Source organism: Mugil cephalus, chromosome 12, assembly GCF_022458985.1.
Source record: "Mugil cephalus isolate CIBA_MC_2020 chromosome 12, CIBA_Mcephalus_1.1, whole genome shotgun sequence".
In the NCBI taxonomy this organism is placed as follows: Eukaryota; Metazoa; Chordata; class Actinopteri; order Mugiliformes; family Mugilidae; genus Mugil; species Mugil cephalus.
Window position 1 is genome coordinate 19,644,176 of NC_061781.1, and position 21,976 is coordinate 19,666,151.

The following is a 21,976-nucleotide window of genomic DNA, read 5'->3' on the forward strand; positions in this document are numbered from 1 at the left end:
AGAGTTGAGAAGTCTGCGGACTGCTGGACTCCTTTCTGCAAAGATGTCAAAAAGTTTGAGCCTCCAGGCAAACTTCACTGTTTCAGAGTTGGGCTCTTTATTTTTTTAACGAAATGTCTTTACCGCAGCGCCATCAAGCGGCGACAAGAGGAAACTGCAGTACCGGACGCGGCAAAATGCTGGTGAATGAACATTTTAAAAGCAATCGCTCAAGCATTTACAGTTCAGGACAATGTTGACAATGAGTCAATACTGCTGTATTACAAATGCATCTTACTCCATTATATGTGACAGCCATAATAACTTTTTGAGTGCAAAAAATTTAAATGATAAACCTCTAATCACCTGATAAAAGACAAATCGCTGTTACAGATTAAATTGCCAAATGGCATCTATATTTAACACTAAAGCACTTGTTTATAGATGAGCAGTAGATGAGCAACAATAATCCAACAATGTAACATAGGTCTTACAATACTGTTATAGATTAGGCCTAATTTCTGTACTAAAATAACTTATTTGTATGGTAATATTCTGCAAAATAATTCAAATTTTCTTTTGTAATCAGATTTTGCTAATTAAAGTGAGAAAAAAAAGTCATCCTTGCTTCCTCTTTTAGACTTTTGGAAAAAAAAAAACTCACTTAGGCCTTTCTTTGTCTGTTGGAAATGAGGGAAATTTGTTTAAATATTAAAAAATATATGCGTTCATCCCAGTTATCCCTTTGGGCTTTCTCTCATCAGCCACTATATCTGGAACGTGCTCATCCAAAATAAAAAGATGGCACCACAGAAGCTGAACTGGAAAGAATATCACATCTTCTGTCTACATTTAAATTGTCAGCGTACAACTAATGATTCTTCCAGTCCTAAGCAAACAAACCGTAAGTTTGAACAATTTTAAGTTCTTGTGGTGCAGATTTCCGAGACACTGCAGAGGTGTGAAGTGATCTGGGTTTAAGTCTTTAATCGTTAAAACTAGAATAAGACAAACATCACACAAGTTGTTAAATTGGAAATTAATCGGCAAACATGGAACCTCAGTTTGGACTAAGTGGAAAAAAAACACACTTCATGTGCAGATATTTAGCTTTTCTTCCCATGTTATGGAATTGGTTAACCAGAATATCAAAAGATAAAAAATAAATCATAGACAGACATACTCACACAGTATCTCACACTTCTGATTTCTAAAGAGCATTTACTTTGCCTTTGTACTCATCAGGCAAACGTCCACGAAGGGGATCAAGAACAAGGTTCAAAGATAAATAAAGAAGCTCCACAAAAAAAATGTTTAACAAACTTGCCTTTTATTCGTCAGAATCTCTAATTCTCATTACAAAAATGTAGGCACCTTCCACATGGATGTGCAGTTTACATGTTCTGCTTGCCTCACTTAAAGGAGATGTGTTTTTTTTTGATAAGCATTTCACAACATTTCTGCATACAACAGTATTACTTTTTCAAAGCCGTCAATGAAATTATAGCCTTGCGTCAAAAGCTAATCACAACATCCAGTATGTGTCTTTGAACTCAGTTTAAAAAAAGAAGTTGAGTCCCTTCAGTGAAGCAAAAAATAAGTTAAATTTTCTACTAAACTGGAAGCCAAAAATACCATGTAAACAGGCCATAGTGTAGTTTATAGTGACGCTAATACAGCTGGCAGCTGTGTGGAACAGGAGGATTTTAATCCTACCAAGAAATACTTTAAGTCACACAGCAGCTCCCGAATTCTCCTAGAATTACATTTGATGTAGAACACGAGAGGAACTTTATTTGCGAATGACATCCCTGACATTTTGTTATTGTTTTTGCACATCACTTGCAACCGCAATTTGAAAGAAAATTTAATTTTCCAATAAAGTCAGCACTTAAGAATGTTTGGCAGTAATTTATTGGGTCACGCCAGGGTTTCCTCGGGATTAATCTTTGGAGAGGGCGATGATCGTGAAACGAACCTCCTGAGGATCACGAGCCATGAAGACCTTACAAACCTCTACAGCGTCCTGGAAAAGAGCAATTCAGTCATAAACGGCTGCTCAGCCTTAAGGAGGTATTTTATGAGAATTTTATTATTGCCAGTTCTATAATGTTTTACCTCAAGCAAAGTATCCTCTGAAGTTTTTCCATGCACAATAGGGAAAGGCTTCCGGCCATCTAAGAATATATATGAATATATATATTTTTTAATAAAAAAGTTCATCAGGTTATAGTAATTTAAAATTTGACACATTCTACTAAAGTTTTTCAGTAGTATTTTTGTGGTTAACTCACCCAGTTCATATAGGTGTCCACCGACATTCACAAAAGCTATAAAATGCAAGTTCACTTTCTCGTCTAAACTTGGGGCCTATGACAGACAAGAAACGAACAGATTCATGGAATAACTGTTGAAGTGTGTCAGAAACAACCTCAGACAATAAAGACATACAAACCTCTGTCTGTCCCTCCTGTGCACTGGATTCATGTGTGACACGTATACTCTGAAAAACAAAAGCACGATTAAAAAAGAAAAAAAAGACATTTTTTTCCACTTTTTTCATCTTTACATGTACTTCAAGATTACGACCTCTTTGTGTCAAATCCAAAACTTCAATGTAGATCTTCACGCATGTGACAGTCTCTAAACTCCCCGTCACAAACCACAAATGCTTCATGGCATTTTCTTACCTCATCTTTTTCCAGGAAGGTGGCCCTTTCCTCTGGGGTCATTTTAGATGTTTTTTCAAGAAACTTCTTAAGAGGAGAATCCGGGTCTGGAAAGAAGAAAACTACAGTGAGTCACATCTATGGCAGTGGATTCACACTCTGTAGGTACACCTGTATGATTAAGTAAAATCCAGGACACCTATTTTGCCATAAAGTCTAAAATAACTCCTAAGATGCTGTGAGATGATTAAACCGCATTGTTCTTCCCTACTTTGTATATACACCGGGATCTCTAAATATTATGATCTCAGTAATCGGCTATTTGCTGAGGAGGACAAAGCAGGTCAGACTGAGCCCTGAGGTCCTCACAGCCTTCTACAGGTGGAGAATACTTTGAGCTCCTCCATCACCTCCTGGTACGGGAACTGCTCGGGAAAGGGTGGTCCAGCCTACCACCCTTGAAGGACATTTACATCAGCCGGTGCAGGAGCAGAGCGTCCTGCCTCGTGGATGACTTGACCCACCCCGCAAACAGACTATTCAGCCTCCTCCCCTGCATCAAGGCCAAAACGTCAAGGCTCCAGCACAGCTTGTTTCCCGAAAATGTGCATTTGCTACATTTTTATTGCACACTTTAGCCTTCTGCACTACTTTTATATTCTTATGTATGTATGCTCCAGGCCTGAGAAACAAAATTTGTTGTATGTGCAAACGTATTAATGACAATAAAGAACCACAGAGAATAAATTCGCACCGAATTCCAGGTGTGACTGATTGTTTGCCACCGCGTGAATTAATCCTATTGTTCCACAAGCGTTTCCAATAGTTTGTTTCATGAAGTAGACGTCGGGAGAGACGTCCTGTCGCTGATCTTTGAGTTTCTCCTCCTCTTCCTGCTTGAACGCCTCATACTGGACAGAAGTAACAGAGAAGAGAAATATTTCTGGAACAGTATGTCTTGTGACACGAGCCTCTGTTGCAAGAATCTGTGTGAAAACAACCATTATGGTCCGTAACAGATGAATAATATGTACCTTCTCTGTCACGGGGAAGAGGAGCAGCACTGCACACACAGGTCTTGGTACCATGCTGAGAAGCTCTGGATCCAGTCCATACACATCCCCAAACTGCCAGGTTGGCTTCATGCCCAAACAACTGACAAACTACGCACAAGCAGAGAGTAAGTCTGCACACCAAGGAAACTTACTTTGCAAACACATGTCTGGTGTGCACACGCAGTTACCAGTTTATTAGATAAGTTTACCTTAGAAGATTAGTACGACATTAATAAGGTAGATAAATGATATAATTCTCAGTGTAACAACAGCAGTAAAAACTACATCTTACAAAATGACAACACAGCTGATTCTCTGCAATAAAGCACATGTAACTCAGTGTAAAGTTGCTTTATTGCAGAGAATCAACTGTATTGTCATTTTGTAAGTGGCACACATAAATATTCGACCTCCTCGTCTAACATTAAATACACTCACTGCACTGTATTATCTTTTACCAAGTAGCTTGGGCTTCTGCAAGGTGTAAAGCTTTACTGACGACTATCAGGTTGGGAAATCATTTTTTTTTTTTGAAAGTGAACTTTACAAAAGTTTGTAAGACATACAACATCACACTATCAGCAAAAGAAAAGTAAATCTGTTAAACAAATATCTTAGCTGCAGTTTCCTTTTATTAGGTTTAATAGTTAACACTATTGTATTGGTATGTAACTTGTGTTCTTTAATACCGTTACATTGGGTGTAACGTTATAGCATCGGTGCTGGGTCTAGGCCTTGAGCCTCTGCACATCATTTTACCGCTAATTATTCAAGCTGTCTGTCTAACATTACACAGAGTCAAAGGGAAACACTTACCTTTGTCATGACCTGAAATAAAAAAAAAATAAAAAAAAGACAGAAATGAAAATGTTAATAAAGTTACTGCTGGCTTGGCAAAGCAGACTCACTGGCTTCAGCTTTTGTTCTAGCAACAAGTTAGCTAGCACTCACACGCTTGAGTATGAATGGCTTCGGTATAATATTATGGTTTTAAGAAAACCAACAATACATACTTCTGGGTTCGACTCCAGAGGCAACCAGCGTGGAGAGTCCATTTTAAAGTAAGGTGAAGTGCTATGTTCTTGTCGGACGAGGGATGAATCTGATTCACAAAAATCTGTTTGACAGCTGCAAACCGCTTCCGCGTCTGGAAAGTGCACTTTGACCCACAGGTAACACGCAGGGGTGACTTATCTTTATTATTAAATGATACGCACATTTGAAGGGACTGTCGTGACTTAAATATGCGCACTAAATATATTATACACGCTTTTAAAACATTCTGCGTTATATGGCTGTAATGTTGTTGTTCTGTCAACGAAATAGAAGAATCTTGAAAGTACAATCCACCTCATCAGCACAATAGTGGATCATTCCAAAGTTGTGGGCGTGGTTTTGATAGAGCATTCATGGATGTTGGACTTGCTCTGATTTTACCCCCTGTTATGCCACGTATACCTTGTTTTCAGACGTTTTTTAACCACATTTTTAAAATTAGTTTGCAGATCACATTAGGTAACCGACTTCTTTTAAAGGGTCAAACGCCGAACGTTTGTTTGTCAGATGGGGGCGCTGTTGCTCTTCCAGGACCATCAATACAACAGTCAAATACCCCATATTAATATACAGTATAGCTTCATTTTACTACTTAACTTGCGTTGACTTAAATTTATGTGGTGCAACTTAAATGCTTTGTGAAATCGACTAGTTTATAGCTCGACTGTCCACCCATGAAACTCGATGAAGAAGAAGCAACAGCTGGAGAAAAAGATGTGCAGTAGGCGGCAGTATGCACCTTTTACAATGTATTGCGACACACTATTACGCACAAAGAAGAAGAAAACAGGAACTCTTTAAAACTGGAGAGGGGTAAAAGTCGTTCTGTTTGTTTTTAGTTGTTTTTGTGATTCCAAAACAAGAAGTACGTCTTAATAATAGCCCTCCAGGGTCAGTAATATCAGCTATACCAAGCGACAACGTTGTCAGCACCGCTGCAGCTGTCAAAACAAAGAGAAGATGCCATCATCGGACCAGGAGTCATATGGTGGGTTCAGCCTACATCACATGCATGATGCTGCTGTCAGCTGATTGTGATTTAAATGGAAAGAAATCAAACGATTCTGTAGCGGTGCTATACATTATCTAGTCCTTATAAGGCGATTTGGCTACTCGTTAGCTTGTCGGGGTAGCTATTTCCGCTATTTATTGACATATTTCCCCTTCTTTTTCTTCTTCTACTTCTTCTTACCAGCTTTCACCTAAATATTATTTTTGTCATATTGCATAGATGGAGTTGATTATTATTATTCTCTGATATATCCCTTTAGATAGTTACTAGTTTACTTGAAAAAATAAGAACAACAAAAAACTTCACTTCTGTATTTCAGGCGTCAACAAAGTTGTGGACAACATCTGTAGGCTTTCTCCAGATCTGTTAGCTGAAACGGTGAGTATATACCATCGGGACCTTTATTAATGTTGAAGCAGGTATATAGAAGTGATTAGAAGAGAAACGATGTGTGAGCCTCAGACAGCATATACTAAACGTACACTATATTCTCAAATGTATTCACATACCCATCCAAATAACTGAATTCAGGTCTTCCAATCACTTCCACGACCACAGGTGTATAACATCAAGCACCTAGACATGCAGACTGCTTCTACAAACATTTGTTAAAGAATGTGTCACTCGTAGGATCTCAGTGAACTCCAGTGTGGTACTGTGATAGGATTCCACCCGTGCAACAAGTCCAGTCATGAAATTTTCTGATTGCCAAATATTCCACAGTTAACTGTCAGTGTTATTTTAACAAACTGGAAGCGATTTGGAATGACAGCGATTCAGCTACAAAGTGTCAGGAAACATAAAATGACAAAGCGGAGTCAGTGGATGCTGAGGATGATAGTGCACAGAGGTCACCAACTTTCTGCAGAATTGACCTTTGCACACCTCCAAACTTCATGTGGCCTTCAGATTAGCTCAAAAACAGTGTGTAGAGAGCTTCACGGAATGAGTTTCCATGGCCGAGCAGCTGCATCCTAGCCATTCATCTACAAGTGCAATGCAGTGGTGCAGTGGCATAAAGCAGGCGCCACTGGTCTCTAGAGCAGCGGGGATGTTCTCTGGAGTGACGAATCACACTTCTACATCTGGCTATCTGATGGACCAATCTGGGTTTGGCAGTTGCCAGGAGAACGGTATTGTCTGACTGCATTGTGCTAAGTGTGAACTTTGGTGGAGGGGGGATTATGGTGTGGTTTTTTCAGGAGCTGGCCTTGGCCCCTTAGTTCCAATGAAAGGAACTCTGAATGCTTCGGCATACAAAGAGATTTTGGACAATTCCATGTTCCCAACTTTGTGGAAACAGTTTGAGGATGGCCCCTTCCAGTGCACAAAGCAATGTCCATAAAAACATGGGTGAGCGAGTTTGGTGTGGAAGGACTCGACTGGCCTGCGCAGAGTCCTGACCTCAACCCGATCAAAACACATTTGGGATGAATTAGAGCGAAGACTGCAAGCCAGATCTTCTCATCCAACACCAGTGTCTGACCTCACAAATGCACTTCTGGATGAATGGTCAAAAATTCCCGTGAACCCACTGCTAAACCTTGTGGAAAGCTTTCCCAGAAGAGTTGTAGCTGTTATAGCTGCAAATGGTGGGCCGACAGCATATCACAACCTATGGATTAAGAACGGGATGTCACTTAGGTTCAAATGCATGTAAATGCGAATACGTTTGCAAATATAGTGTGCATGTCACACATACTTGTCATTTTTGGCCTTTGTTATTTATTATCTACTGGCCTCTATTATTTCTTTACTTACAACAAGCATGGAATGTAAACAAATATGCTCCTTTATATGACTCATTTTCTTTGCTTGGTATTGTTGTGGATTAAACCTCTCAGCGCTATTAACAACTGCATGTGGAATATAACAAAGCTGTGCTCATTTTAGGCCTACTAGCTGGCTACACTGCGCAAGTTACACAGGATGTGGTAGGTAGTTCTGATAACTAATCTTATAATCCCCACAGTGTCAGCACATCCTGATTTACCTTCAAGGGCAGACTAGAGGAGTAGACTCAGCAGAAATTTCTGATGTGAGTCAGTATTTTCGTGACTACTGTTTCTTTCTTTCTTTTTTTTTTGTCATAGTAACTAATATTTCCAAGTTCCTCTTTTGTGACCTTGTTGTTTTGTTGTGCAGAGATTTCAGAACGCTGGAGTCAGGCTGGATCATGAAGCCCTAAAGGACATCATCAGATTTCTCATGTTAACGTTCAGGTACCTTTACATTTTTTTCTCCATCTGAATGCAGTTGGTAATTTTATAACTGGTGGACGTTTTTCACTGGTTGGAGTTTTTTTCTACCATTGCTCCTTTCCTTTGTACAGCTTAGCATTTATTTGGTTTATATCACCAGGTCAGGTGGGAAGAACAACATCTCTGGGGATGAACTTGTCTCTAAACTGGAAGAAGGAAGTAACAGGTGGTCTAAAGCTTCCCTTCAGGTGTTGCACAGGTTGTGGAGTGAAAATGGTGCGTTAGTCCATTCTCAGCAGGAGGTGCAGGACATGCTTAGCATTGGCCAGGTATGTTCGACTGCGATGCAGTAAATATTTTTCCACATACTTCCTGATGACGCTTGTTTCCTTTTTTGTCAAAGCTAATAAAACTGTTCTGCTGTAGTTAGTGGACATGCAGTGGAGGCTGGGCATGGCAGTAACCTCGGACACCTGTCGATCTCTCAACTCTCCATACGTGTGTCTGCTGCTAAAGATCGCCGAGCCCTCTGGGCAGATTTATCAGAGGTGTTTTGAGATGACCATTCCACAGTTCCAGGTTTGATTGTTTGAATGTGCGTATAACATTGTTGCTATAAAAGATTTCTGGCTTGATTTTTAGATACTTTTTTTTTTTTCTTGCAGAACTTCCACAAGCAGTTCAAGGAGATGGCAGCTGTTATGGAGACCGTATAACGGTCAGCACAGCTACGCCTCAGTTTATTTGTGACCAACAGAAGAACAGCTTCACACAGGTCTTTGTCTACAGGCTGTCTCAAAAACGTGGATGTGAATTACTGCGAATGTCAACTCTCAGCTTTGTACTGTTTTTCCACAGATTGTGCAAGCTCTCGGATGATTTACTTTAGGAGTTCCTGCTATTAAATTAGCCGAAAAAGACTGTCTTTGATTTGAATGCCAAGGTTTTCTCCTGTGAACTAATCTGGGAGTCAATAAGCTGTGCAGTGAATGTTTAAACTGCAAACACTTCGACACATTGATTCTAATGATATTCTCAATTGTGCCACTTTTGTTTCAAAATGTTTCATATAGTGTAACTGAATCGATTTATACTAAACCTTCATTTGCCCAAGATTTGTACTAATACAGAATAAAAATGCTTTTTCATGGTGAGCACGTTTATTTCTGCATGTGTATGTTAGGCTGCTACACGACATACTGCATATAAGTTCAGATAATACAAAAAAATTTCATGGATTGCCAATCTTATTAGTTCATTACACATATATGTATTATATTACAAAAAAAGATTAGCGAGAAGATATGTAAAATAAACTGTCTTTTCCAACAACAGTTTATCTGACCTAACCCTAGTTTTGGGAACCACTAGAGGAAGAACTATTTAAGAAGAACTACCAAAGTTTGATGTAACAGTGTTCCAATGCAGTGATCCAAGTTCAAGTATTTCTGTCACCATTTACCAGGATCAGAATACTTCTTCCACTTTTGGAGAAATGAATGAAAATCTTAATTGCATGCATTTATTTGAGCCTGAACTTCACATGGAGCAATTCTACACTTACATTTTGTGATCAAATCGTTTAAATTAGTATCCATGTAGGAAAAAGCCCCCAAGTAGGATCATTTTCAGTGAAATATTTATAAAACCATAATAATACTAAAAAAGAACGTTTTGAGTTCATTAAATGAGGATTTGGGTGTTTGTCTGCTAATTGGCCATTCTGAAGTATGAAAGTCCTCATCAGTGAAAACATGCACACACTAGTACTGTTTTGTTTTGGAATTTCTAGTGCCCTGGTGGCTACTACTGGTGGACTGAGTAATGAGGTTATATATAAAGCAAAGGTACTATTTTTGGCATAGGCGGACTGTTGGGATTTTATGGCATTTGGTAAATGGAGGCTCCACTGGTGCATGAACCCCAAGATGATTATATCTGCTGTGACTCAGCAAGAGCCTGTCAGTTGTAAAGTGAAGCACTGCAAATGTGCTTCTAGGTTATATCATATATTAAACACTTCTCCACGCTGTTATGGGCCCAGATGACCAAGCTACTGGGGCTGCAAACACTTCCCACACTACCCTGGAAGTGACTTTTCCAGTCAACAGCTCGTGTTCCGTGGAGAAAGGCGGAGCTTTGTCCTGTCACGTTTCGCACAGCGGCTCTACCCTACCCACTCCTCCAGCACATGGGATGTTTGGGTGGTGGTTCGTCAACGCGCACAGCCGCTCCGCCTCCAAGGCGTTGTGGAAGAAAGGAGCACAGAGGAGAAGCTGCACCAAAAGACGATAAACAAGCATCAATGCATGTACCTCATACTTCACCAAGGACGGGAATTGCCAGCGGGCCGGTCAGGCGTATGCGTTTGAGGATTCGCGACTGGGACAGTGTAAATGCGCCGCCCCGTGTGCGCCTAGGAGCGACGCACAGCGCGTCAAAGAAATCAGATTTCTCTGGGCGACTTGTGTTTACACAGGAGCTATCCAGAGCCACGTTTTAGCAAGCAGTCGCTCGGGACAGCACAGTACAGGGGTGTTTAGCGCACAGGCTTTCCGCCCATGCAAACAGTGGAACAGAGCAAGGACTCGAGCAACAGATACACGTCCACAAAAGCATTTTTTTTTGCTGAAGAAAAATCTTCCATCGGAGACATTTTTTTTTTTAAGATTATGATATCATGAGGAGGTGCAGCTGATCGACAGGGTGAGCACATGGTTGTGCACGTAGCCAAGCGCTTCATGGTATGAACTTTATGGATTCGGACATGGGAACTGTTGCAAACTAACAACAACTATCCCTTGGTTGCAGGCAACGACATATTGCCAATATATACATTTTTATTTTGAAAGAAACATTTAGTCACCTTCGCTGTCAACGAGGCAAAAAGTCTACATGATCGACATGGAGACCCGGGATGAGACGGAGAGGTCAGAGAGGAGGTTCGCCCTCAGTTACATCGGCTGGTCGTCGCTGGACAGCCGGACCACTCTGCCCATGCTGCCGTGGCTGGTGGCCGAGATCCGCAGGAGGAGCGAGAAGGGCGACTGCGGCCCCGTGATGCAGCCGAGAGAAGTTCAGCTGGTCCTCTGCCCCCCTTTCGTCAGATGCGTCCCCTCCACCAGCAACAACTCGTCCGTCTTCATCTTCGAGCACAAAGCGCAGCTCATCTCTCGCTTCGTCCACAACAGCAATGACCTCACCTACTTCGCCTATCTCCTGCGGGGCCAGCCCGACAACCCCGAGTCCGAGATGTCCTGTCACGTCTTCAAGGCCTGCGACCCCAACCAGGTAGGCCTGCTGAAGTGTGAGGGGAAACCCTCACTCACAACTCACCGAGTAGCGAAGAAGTGCCTCTGGCAGCACTGTAAATTACACACTGAGAAATTCAGGCTGGAAGATATTTTTCTTCCCTGGTATTGACTGAAAGACCTGAAGTGAGTCTTTTTTGGCCCCTGATTGATCATAAATCCAGTTTAAACTGTACCAATCTCTGTGATGTTTTCATAGTGATGCAAAGGGATTAAATTTTAATTGTCCCGAAGGCCCTTGACTGTAAAATCTAGTCTGATGTCAGATTTTGCAATAAAGCGCGGGTGCTGAAACTTTAAGATGGTCCAAGTCCAGCTTCAAGGAAAGACAAAGCCTTTCCTTGAGGTGACATCTATGTCATTTAATCTCAAGCACGCTTGGTAATAGATTAGGCAGTGAGTCCAAACATGTTTGCTTTGGTATTAAGTATTTAGGCCACTGGTTGTTTGGGGATGATATTTTTTTTTTTTTTTTTTTTTGGGCAAAGTTAATCCATCCCTGTGCTTTCCTCTTTAGGGGATCTGTATGGTGTCCCTCAAGGTCAATCCACTGCAATTTAAGTAAAGACGTGCAGTTTGACAACATAAAGAACATCAAAAATAGGAAACTCCTCTCAGTGTGTGGCGGTAATTTCTGTATTTGCGATGTGTTTCAGTACTTCTTGCAGAAAAAATGTGTCAAACTGTTTTTAGATGTTTTTTTTTTTCTTTTTAATAATCATTATACTTTTTTTCCCTCAAACTCTCAGGACCACTCTACATCAGACATCTCTCTGGAGTCTGTTCTGTGACAACAACTCCATAGACACAATATCGAGTCAGCACATTTACATGCTGATCAGCATGCCCGTCTTGAGTAATAAGCTGAAATGTGGCAAACAGACTGAAATCAGGAACGTGGGAGTCAGTGTCTGATGCCTGTCCATCCGTCATTTTTTACATGTTATCATTTTTCTGGTTATTATTGTTTCCCTAAAGTTGCATCACTGCAACTTTACTGCAACATTACTGCAACTTTAGGGTCTGGAGTAGAGCAGCTTGTTGTATATTGATGTTAAAAAATGTTTCTCACACCAGCAAACCAATTTGCCCAATCTTACACTGCTGCAGTGGAAACACAGAGAGTCAGTGGATTTCAAAGACCCTTTTAGTTCCTTGATAAAAACAGTTCCCGAGGCTAAAAGTTCCACATATTTTGTGTTTAAATGCAGCTACCCTCAGCATTCAAGGGGCTGCCTTTTAGAAGCTCACCCTGGTTGCATTCTTCTGACGTTTAATTTGAATCTTACACAATTACAAAGCAGGTTGGGGTCGTACCAACATGCCATCACTGCCTCGAGCACAATCTGAAGTCTTGCACTTATTCATGTTTTTCTTGCTTCCTCAGTGACCCCGTCAAGCTTTGCAAATTATGCTCACAAACAGATATCCAGTTCTGCTCGCATTTTGCATCAATCTCAAGCGTGCCTGCGTTGAATCATGTTTCCTGTGGTATGTGCGGGGCCTGAGCACACTGTTTGTCTGCTCGCCAAATCTGAGAATAGAAGAGGCAACAAGTTAGGGGCAGATGCACTTTCGAAGGTCTCTGGCCTCTCAGCTGAAGCCTGAGTGTTTGCGGCAGTCAGAGACTCGTCTTGAACGTAACTCATGCACCGCGATTATGCAACAAAAACTGGTTTGGCAGCCAGCAAGCCAGCAAACACAAGCAAGGTGGACCATGTGGAATCCACGGGTTATTCTACAAGTACATTTCCATTATGCACAACACCGCATTGCAACCATTGTTAATAATTTGATTATTCGCCAGGTATATCCTGCTTTTAATACAGGCCTTCCTATTGTGCTATTGTGGCTGTTCTATTTGTCCCGACTGAGTTTAAAGACAGGGTAAAATGTTTCTTTATTTCAGGCTGACAGGAATGTTTTCAAGGCTATTCTTAGACGTAGACATGACAGGGCTGTGTAAAGCCTGAGGAAGGGGCACTGGCATTTTTCATAATGATGTGAGAGGTTAAAATGTAGGAAACTTGTCATGAGATCTATAGACAGCTCAAGTACAGGCTGTTAGATATTGTAGGCACAACATGACATGGCACGGGCATGACTGAAAGAGCACATTGTAAAAATCAGGTTTGACTTCTCTGACTTGAAATACAACATTCCTGATGTAAAGTATATAAAGTAAGAGCGTTTCAATCCAATTGTGCTTAACATAATATTCGGCCGTTCAGGTTTAACTGGGCGGAAAGTTTTGTCAAAATCGTCTCGAGTTAAACCGTAATCTGTTACATGGTTCAGAGAGGGTGATATTTATTCATGATACCAGTGCAGCAGGTGCAAGTTTAACACTGACCCCAACGCCCCCACCATTATGCCATTGTCAGAGCGACTCCTGTGGTTTGTCCCTCTGCTCTGCCTTGGAACAGCACCGCTGTGGAATCTCTGACTGGGCGACCCTCCGCTGTCTCGTGGCTGCTGTTCGTCATTCAGTGACAGCGGCACAAGTTCACGAGCCAAGTCGGGCTAAAGATCCTGATTCAGACGGTGATGTATAAAGTAGGTGCCACAGAACCAAGATATGAGTGCAAGATTTGTCCAAAACCAAAATCTTGTACTTCCGTTTGCGTCATTCGACATTAAAAACATACAGAAACGCTTTGCCACTTTTTGTGCCATTTGAAAGTGTTGAAAATCTTGCTCTTTGCCACACTCAGCGCGATTGCACATGTTAGCCGGGGGAGATGAATTGGCCCAACCACCGCCTGTTATAATGATCGCTTCTTGCAAAACAAGGAACTAACGACACTGATGCTTATCTGGTTGTCATGAGTGACTGGGAAATTATCAGGAAATTATTATCCGGGGGGGGGTCGCAAAATCTTTGGTTGATTACACATCTTTGGTTGATTCAACATTGCTATAAATATGTATTTTTTATTTTAATAAATGTGTTTAAATCCAACATATTTTAGTAAAGGGGTAAATGGAAGCAGAACGTGTTATCTTTCAGTCAACACACCGTTTCGCACGGAGCGCCACGCTAGACCTGTCAATCGAAGCTTCCTGTACACAGGAAGGTCGCGTATTACACACCGACTCTGTCAGGCTCTCGGCCAATTGCCGAGAGCCTGTTCAGCCCCCATGTGAAATCCAGAAGCTTGCTGCAAAATTAGCAGAAAAGAAGCTAAAAGAAGTGTGGCTCGGTCCCATCAACCAACTAACTGAGGCCACAATGGATTGTTTATAATAATAATGTATTTTTATGAATAGCACTAAGCTGAGTTTAACACAGAACACATGTAGTAGGTAGGGGGTCCTTACTTCATCTCTCATCAGTTTGGGGGTCCTTGGCCTGTAAAACGTTAAGACCCCTGTTATAAATTATATGTAGAGAAAGAGAGACGAGTCGCTTTGTTTCTTTCACTGCAGTCCTGCCTCATTCTTATTTCCAGCTGTGCTGTGACCTTCCACCTCACGTTAAAGGTGCCATAAGGGCCTTTTTTGTTTTACGTTGGAACATGAACTTTGTTCAGCCTGGCTGCCCGTCTGTCCTGAGGCAGATGGAAAAGCACTGGCTATAGTTAGGTTCATCTACAAGGTGCCTTTAGAACCAATCACCTGAGACATTCAGCCACACACAGATATGTGTCCTAAAGTACCTATTTATCCAGGTTTATGATTATTGTCATGTATTTATGCGCAACACGTTCCATGAAGTGCTCTCTGATCGTGCTTATTGTAACTTTCCAAGAACTTTAACTGATTACTTTTAAATGAAAACGCTTTAATGTTTTCTAGAAGCCAGACATGGTGAGTTATCTTCCTTGCCTCTGCCTGTTTTCGTTCCTATCTGGTGTTGACACAGTGATAACCTGTGTGCCTTAAAATGGGCCTAATTAGGCCCTAATCACACATATTCTGTGCAGGTGTATTGGCCCCCGCTGTACAGGTGTCGCTTGGCTCAGTAGTGTCAATAAAAGGAAAATCACTACGTGCCAGCTACTGCGTTCTCCGATATTATTAGAGCCTTTTGTGGAGGGCTTGGACATTTTGTGAGCCGTGCACCGAGCCTGGTCAGGACTCGCACACCAGCTCAGAGGGGACAATCCTCGCGTTTGTTTTCTGCTAAGCTCCAAAGCTGTGCTCGGCGGCTGGTGTTTATGCAGTCGGGCTTTGCCCCGCAACCGGTGTCACTGATATTGTTTAATTAAGCCAGGAAGCGGTGGGTGAAAGTTGAGCCAGTTTGAGGAGCCGTTTCAGAGGGAGGATATGTTTGAATAGCTTTTCGTTAAAAAGCTCTTTCCCAACAGCTCCCTGCCTGTCTGTGCCTGTCTCCTCCTAAGCAGCGAGCACCTTCGCCGGCTCTGGATTGGGTTGACTACAAATAATTAATCAGATCAAATGGTGCTGTGGCGTCATCTTACTCATGTATAATGAAGCAGTTACTTGAAAAGTTAAGACGGTGGTAGTCTTTTCCTACGATAGAGTGGCGCAGTGGGCAGAAGCTGCAGCTGTGATTCTCAGGCCTCTGCAAGGCCTTTGAATTACCTTGGGCCGGTTGTGTCAACACTGCTTTTGCCAATGTAGAACTCCTTTTTTTTCCCATAAGGGTAGCCAATGTGATTCCATGATCTGTCCAGGTTATTTTTATATCCGTGCTTACAGTATTTCTTTCGACTCATTGAACTTTCCCGTCGCCACGAAAGACAGCTTGAAAGTCTTCCTGAAAATCAAGTCAGCCAAAATCAATTAGGTTTGTTTGTGGGAAGCAAATGATTTCAGAGCGTGCATGAATTAGCAGCCGCTCTCAACCCCCACCACCTGCGCTCCTGCTCCTCCTCCTCCTCTCAATGCAGCCCTCTGTCACCAGCCAAGCACAGCTCAAACCCAGGGAAGGCAGGCAGGAACTTGGAAAGTGGGACTTTAAAATAGCTCGTGTAGCCACAGCGGGGAATATAGCGGAAAACGTTTTGATCTCTGCATCTTTAAATCAATCTGCTTTATTCGCTTCCTGTTCGCCTGCCCTCTTGCTTCCACGCTGCCGTTCTGGTCACACCTCTGATGTATTTTGTTATATAACTTCCCTCCGTAGTCTACATTCTAAATATATTTGTTCAACACTCAGTGCGCAGCCCTTATCTGATATGACAGCACGTGTTTGCCCTAACTCTGCTTGTTGTCTTAAACGCAGCGTTGGGCTGACCTTGGCTGCGGCGCTGTTTCTGGGCACTCTAGCTTTTTAGAGAGCTCGAGCTTGAAGGCTGCCAATCAGTCTTGTAAAATTACAGAGCAGCGACGGTTCAGCCGTGAGCTCTGACTCCAGAGCCTTTCTGTCAGTCTCAGTCTGCAAAGTGTCTCGGGCCCGAAGGATTCAGTCTGGCTTCGCATTATCAAATGATCCGTAGCAATTTCCCTGGACACACTTTGTTGTTTTCTGGGATGCATGTTACCAGAGCGTATTATCTGCTTTGCTGGCATTGGTTGCCTGCGGGTGTTGAAGATGTGCTTCAGACGGTGGAGCAGAAACAGGCTCAGTGACCTTTGAGTTTTAGATTTCTTCCAGGCCTCTGTTTTGTCTTCGGTTCCCTGGCTCCTCGCCCACTCCTGATACCTTTGTAGCATTTGGTCTAACTGTTGTTGACTTAACTTTTGTTCAAATCTTGTTATTAAAGGTGCAGCGTGAAGTCAGGTCCTGTATTTGTTAATCAAAGTATCATTCATCTAAACAAAGCAACATTTGTTCTCAGTTGGTTTCTGTTTGTATGTATCTGTATGATCTAATCAAGCGGTAATGAAGGACGGTATTATTTTAAGTTATTTATTTATATCCCTTTTTTACTGTCATTTACTTTACTAAACCTACATTTTTTAAGTTGTCTTTGCAAGATTTCTCTGTCATTTGAAGTATTTTCATGTTATTGTCAATCTTAGATATACTGTTTTTATGTTTCTCAGTTGTTTGAGCAGCTCTTGTTCCACACGTGCTTCCTCAGTCTTTTGTTTTAGTTTTCCCTGTTAACCTTTTCCTATTCATCATATCCTTTCATTTCACTCTCCTTGTTTACAGGTCCCCGAGGTAATCAGTAGTATTCGCCAAGTGTCCAAATCAGCCCTGAAGGAAGATGCCAAGCCCAAACAGGAAGCTGACGAGGCCTTCTACAACTCCCAGAAGTATGAAGTGCTTTACTGTGGCAAGGTAGAAAACAATGCCTTTAAATATAGCGTATTTTCATTCAGCGAAGCCTGTAAATGAACACTGTTGGGTTTCAAAACACCAGGTGACGGTTGGCCACAAAAAGGCTCCATCCACCCTCATCGATGACTGCATTGATAAGTTCCGCCAGCATGAGATTGAGCGCAAGCGCCTGCGACTGCTCAACGGTCAGAGGGGGTCCACGGAGAGCGCCCCTGTGGAGTTTCTCGTGGGAGGAGAAGCAGATCCACTCTCCGTTGCCCTGAATGAGAATACAGAAGACGCTGAAGGTTCTGGATTGGAGGATGTGACTGCAGGAGGAGGTAAATGCCACATGCAAATTGATGAGTTGGGATAATTGTATTGAAAAGATGCGTATGTACACAGCGAAGGCCATAGACTGAATCAATAAGTAATGTTTCTTGATTATCTTGATTACCACTCATCCAGGTGTTTTTTTTTTGGTACAGTTAAGAATTGGGGAAGCCACTTTGATGAGTGGTGAAATGTCCTCAAGAAACCTTTGGGTCCTATGTGTTGAGGGGAGCGGTCTCTGTGGATAAACTTTGTGCACCCCACACATACTTGATCACTTTGGTATCTAGTGAATTTTAATATTAACAACAACTTTATTCATTTTTCACATCTAATGTGAATCTAAAGCTTCTAATCTATCGGCATCATGTTGAAGTGTCAAACGGATATTGTAAACTCCTGAGACCCTGTTTTAGGTTTTATTGCTGCTTATTCTGCTTCATTTAAACCTGTTGTCCCCATTAGTGGACACTTTAGTCTGCCATCTAGTGGTAGTATAGGGTCAATACACTAATTGGTATAAACATGATAGCGGGCATTTCATCACAGGACAAATGTAGACGAGAAACAAAACCCCAGGAAATTCTATGGTTAATATTATTATTATTAATAATATTATTTATGCTTATTAACATTTCTAATTTGATATGACCAGCAAACTTAACACATTTTATCACTAGTAACGAGCTACAACCTCGCTAACTAGCAAGTACTCGTTTGAGGACGTTGGAACTTCATTGTTTGCAATTCTGATTTTGCACAGTTTTATATTTTGTCACACATTGGTGACTTTATTATAATATAAATAATGAAATAATCCCAGTGTCCACATATGAGGACATAATTTTTTTTCCCAAAACTACGACTTCCCGTTAAAGATGATGCTTAATTTTCATACTTCTTAGGTACTCCTGATCCCAAATACATTGGAGAAATCAAAAATGCATACCAAACTAAAGCTCGGGTCTCAGGAGGTTAAGTTTATGTCTAAGTGCTTTGTGGCACTGAGCACAGGAAAGATCAATGACAAATGTGTTTGCGGCCCCAGCATATCCTGGCGATGTTATCTAAATGAACAGGCCTGTGTTCCTTTGCCATGTCCGGTCCAGGTAAAGGTCTGTCCGGCAGCACCAGTCAGAGCAGCTTGCGAGGAGCATTCCCTGAGTGCATCCTGGAGGACTCTGGATTTGAGGAGCCTCAGGAGTTCCGTACACGTTGTAGCAGCATGGCGGGGAGTCTGCAGAGGAAGCCAGGGGACGGCGTCATCATTGGTCCCACACGCCGCAGACACGCTAGCGCACCAAACAACGTTCAGCCTTCGGATGCGGACAAGAACCGCACAATGCTCTTCCAGGTAGTGGGGAATTTAATAAAGAAAGAGAGGCTTTTGATTGCCAGGAAAAGTGCTGCACTTAAGCTGATGTCTCCGTTTCAGAATGGGCGTAGCAACTTAAGAGTTATCTTATCTCTTTGAACAATGATACAACGGAAGCTCAGACTATTGGTTGAACAAAGCGCTGGGGAGCGTTATCAAAACAACAGTGGTTTCTGCTTAAAAGTGTCAAGATGAGGTGCTTGGCTCAGGCATAGGGATCATTTATATTTGAATTACAGTAATTTACAGTGAACTGAAAGTACTTTTGTCCACTATATGTGATTATGGTATACATAATTATCATGCAATGTAGAGTTGAGTAATATTTTAAACTCTCTGGATTTCCTTCACTCTAAATATTTGTCAGTGAAATGAACGGGTGTTTGTTTTGTTTTTTCAGTCGCAACCACAAAATGATAATTTGTCTCGTAGAACGTGACTCCATCTGTCATACCAGAAAACCAAACGCTCACTGATGTTTGTCACAGAAGCCATTCTCTGCGTTTAGTTCTAGCTGCTGAACTTCACACCGCTATAAATCAGTTTTATATGCAGGCAGCTGGCAGTTATAATGTAGAGATCAGCTCAGCCCAGTGTAACTGCCTTCAGTTAAAATGTCCGTAACTCCAGGGTGACTGACTTCAACACTCCGCCGGCAAAATACATAATGCCACTCCTTTATGAGGAGCATGCTGGGTGCAGCGTCAGCCAGCTGCCATTCCTCACACACCAGCCCCGTTTCCTCATGATGCTAATTTTAAAAACTAGAGCACAACACTCAATATGATACTCTACTTAGCAGTCAATTATGGGAAAAATCGTTGGTGCAGACTTGCTGACCTTGATTTTGATAGATGTGTGTTTATGTTTGTCGCTGAGCAGTTCTTCAAATAGTTGTAGTCCTTGGTACGAATACTTGGCAATCCGATGGCCTTTGCCTGAAGTTCATGATAAACAAACTCTATCTGCGGGAGTCCTTTTTATCTATTTGACCATATTCCAAAAACCATATTGTTTTTGACAGGTTGGACGTTTTGAAGTAAACCTCATAAGTCCTGACAGTAAAACAGTGGTGCTGGAGAAGAACTTCAAAGATATCTCATCCTGCTGTCAGGTTGGTTTATTTTTACTTGCAGCGTTTGTGCTAAAATTCTCTCTGTTGTGTCGCTGGAAGATAAGTTTATGCTTTACTTTTCCTGACATCTAATGCATTATTGCTCACTACTTGCTACTACAGCAGGCTTTTTATGTCTAATCCTTAATTTGACGGCACATAACATTTTTTTACCAGTGATGTAAAAATATTCTCCCTTTGTTAAGGCTCCCATTTCTTTAAACAGACATTAAGCATAAAGACAACAAATTTCTTAATAGTAGCCATTTAATAATGAAACAGAGAGTGTTAAGAGCCATTATGGCGTTCCAGTTGCAGCTTTTGTAAATCTGAAAAGATCTGAAAGTATTCTCATGTTTTTGTGGGTTTCTTCTACTTTGTTGTGTGTCTCGCCTTTGATGCAGGGCATCAAGCAGACTGACCATTTTGGGTTCATCTGTCGGGACCAGTCGGTGTCTGGTCCCAATCAGTACATGTGCTACGTTTTCCAGTGTGCCAGCGAATCCTTGGTGAGTCACACAGATGATGGCTTTTAAGCTTAAAGCAATCCGACAGGACTTTAAAACACAACTGAATGTCACAGTGCTGTTTCAGCTGGTTAATCGGTGGAAATGTGTTTTAGATCAAGAGGCAAAGACTTTTATATGTGAACTAATGACTTTGGTAACCATCGTGGAGGCGACAGAAAACGCTAAAGCAGATACAAGGTGGAGCCTGTTATTGGAGTGTATCACCCACCTGCTCCATACTCTGAACGCATAGAAAATAAGTCGTGGAGAAACAAGAGTTACTAATGTAACCTGAGTTCTATGAATTCCTTGTCTTGGTTGATCAGGAAGAATGAAATAAAAAGGGTGGGAATCATCTAAGAAAAGTTTCTAATAATCAACTGATAATAAAAGTTTAGACAGAGAGTATTGTCTATGTGATACATTCAAATTTGCATTGATGTGGCTTTTGCTTATCGAATAGTGCAAATCTTTGGTTGATTAGACATTTTTCTCTATATATATTTTTTTACATTTTCCCTAAAAATTTAAAGCAAGCCTATTCAGTTCCTAGGTGAAATCCCATGTATGTATGGATGTTTATGTCAGGTATGTTTATGTGTAAAGCAGCTGCATGGCCACCGTACTGTTGCACATGTTTGAAATAATTAAAAAAACTACATCTGAACCTGTGTATTATTTGAATAGCTTAATATTGAATGCAAAATGGTGATAATAATGTATATTTATCAGTAGCACTAGGCCGAGTTTAATATACAACACATGCACACACATAGTAGATTGGGGTCCCTACTTAATCTCTCCATCAGTTTCAGGGTTCGACCCCTGGTGTAATTTTTCTGAATGCCAGGAAAAGGCGAAACCTCAGCACTGTACCTTCAACTGAAATGCAAAAAAGCTGAAAAACCCTTTGACATTTGACTGTGTCAGGTGGATGAGGTGATGCTGACCCTGAAGCAGGCCTTCAGCACCGCAGCCGCCTTACAAAGCAACAAGATGCAGATTCAGCTGTGCGAAGCCTGCCCCATGCATGACCTGCACAAGCTCTGCGAGAGGATTGAAGGTAAGCCACGTGAACTGAGTCACGCCTCCTGCACTTCTCTCCGGCTCCGCTCATGAATACATTGATGCACAGCCTTGCTCCTCGAAGTTAAAGCGAGATAACGGGGAGCTCTTATCTTCTCTCT

At 41.6% G+C, this 21,976-nt stretch overlaps 3 protein-coding genes across 9 annotated transcripts in view; 2 read left to right on the top strand and 1 right to left on the bottom strand.

The window, feature by feature from the left end:
* Window positions 1-1,290: 1,290 nt before the first annotated feature.
* Window positions 1,291-4,864, bottom strand: uchl3 (ubiquitin carboxyl-terminal esterase L3 (ubiquitin thiolesterase)). Its single transcript, XM_047601949.1, has 9 exons — window positions 4,717-4,864; window positions 4,520-4,531; window positions 3,683-3,811; window positions 3,403-3,559; window positions 2,670-2,755; window positions 2,435-2,482; window positions 2,274-2,349; window positions 2,098-2,156; window positions 1,291-2,005 (listed from the first exon to the last, which is right to left on the bottom strand). The coding sequence occupies exons 1-9, from the start codon at window positions 4,756-4,758 to the stop codon at window positions 1,922-1,924; spliced, it is 693 nt and encodes a 230-aa protein (XP_047457905.1). The 5' UTR covers window positions 4,759-4,864; the 3' UTR covers window positions 1,291-1,921.
* A 645-nt stretch (window positions 4,865-5,509) lies between these two features.
* Window positions 5,510-9,126, top strand: commd6 (COMM domain containing 6). 2 transcript variants are annotated; one of them, XM_047600142.1, is made up of 7 exons: window positions 5,511-5,747; window positions 6,091-6,149; window positions 7,744-7,809; window positions 7,917-7,993; window positions 8,133-8,301; window positions 8,399-8,551; window positions 8,638-9,126. In XM_047600142.1, the coding sequence occupies exons 1-7, from the start codon at window positions 5,720-5,722 to the stop codon at window positions 8,686-8,688; spliced, it is 603 nt and encodes a 200-aa protein (XP_047456098.1). In that variant the 5' UTR covers window positions 5,511-5,719; the 3' UTR covers window positions 8,689-9,126. The 2 variants fall into 2 exon arrangements, with proteins under 2 accessions (XP_047456099.1, XP_047456098.1); XM_047600143.1 differs by lacking the exon at window positions 7,744-7,809 and having other exon boundaries at window positions 5,510-5,747.
* A 1,016-nt stretch (window positions 9,127-10,142) lies between these two features.
* The window catches only part of tbc1d4 (TBC1 domain family, member 4), a 29,394-nt gene continuing 17,560 nt past the window's right edge, over window positions 10,143-21,976 (top strand). For 3 of the 6 annotated variants that reach the window (XM_047600975.1, XM_047600976.1, XM_047600979.1), the window contains exons 1-7: window positions 10,143-11,263; window positions 17,351-17,479; window positions 17,562-17,799; window positions 18,901-19,145; window positions 20,191-20,280; window positions 20,685-20,789; window positions 21,720-21,852. In XM_047600975.1, coding sequence (XP_047456931.1) covers window positions 10,868-11,263; window positions 17,351-17,479; window positions 17,562-17,799; window positions 18,901-19,145; window positions 20,191-20,280; window positions 20,685-20,789; window positions 21,720-21,852 — 1,336 coding nt within the window. In that variant the 5' untranslated portion in view covers window positions 10,143-10,867. The remainder of the gene's footprint in view (window positions 11,264-17,350; window positions 17,480-17,561; window positions 17,800-18,900; window positions 19,146-20,190; window positions 20,281-20,684; window positions 20,790-21,719; window positions 21,853-21,976) is intronic. The other 3 variants (XM_047600977.1, XM_047600980.1, XM_047600981.1) reach the window with 2 other exon arrangements.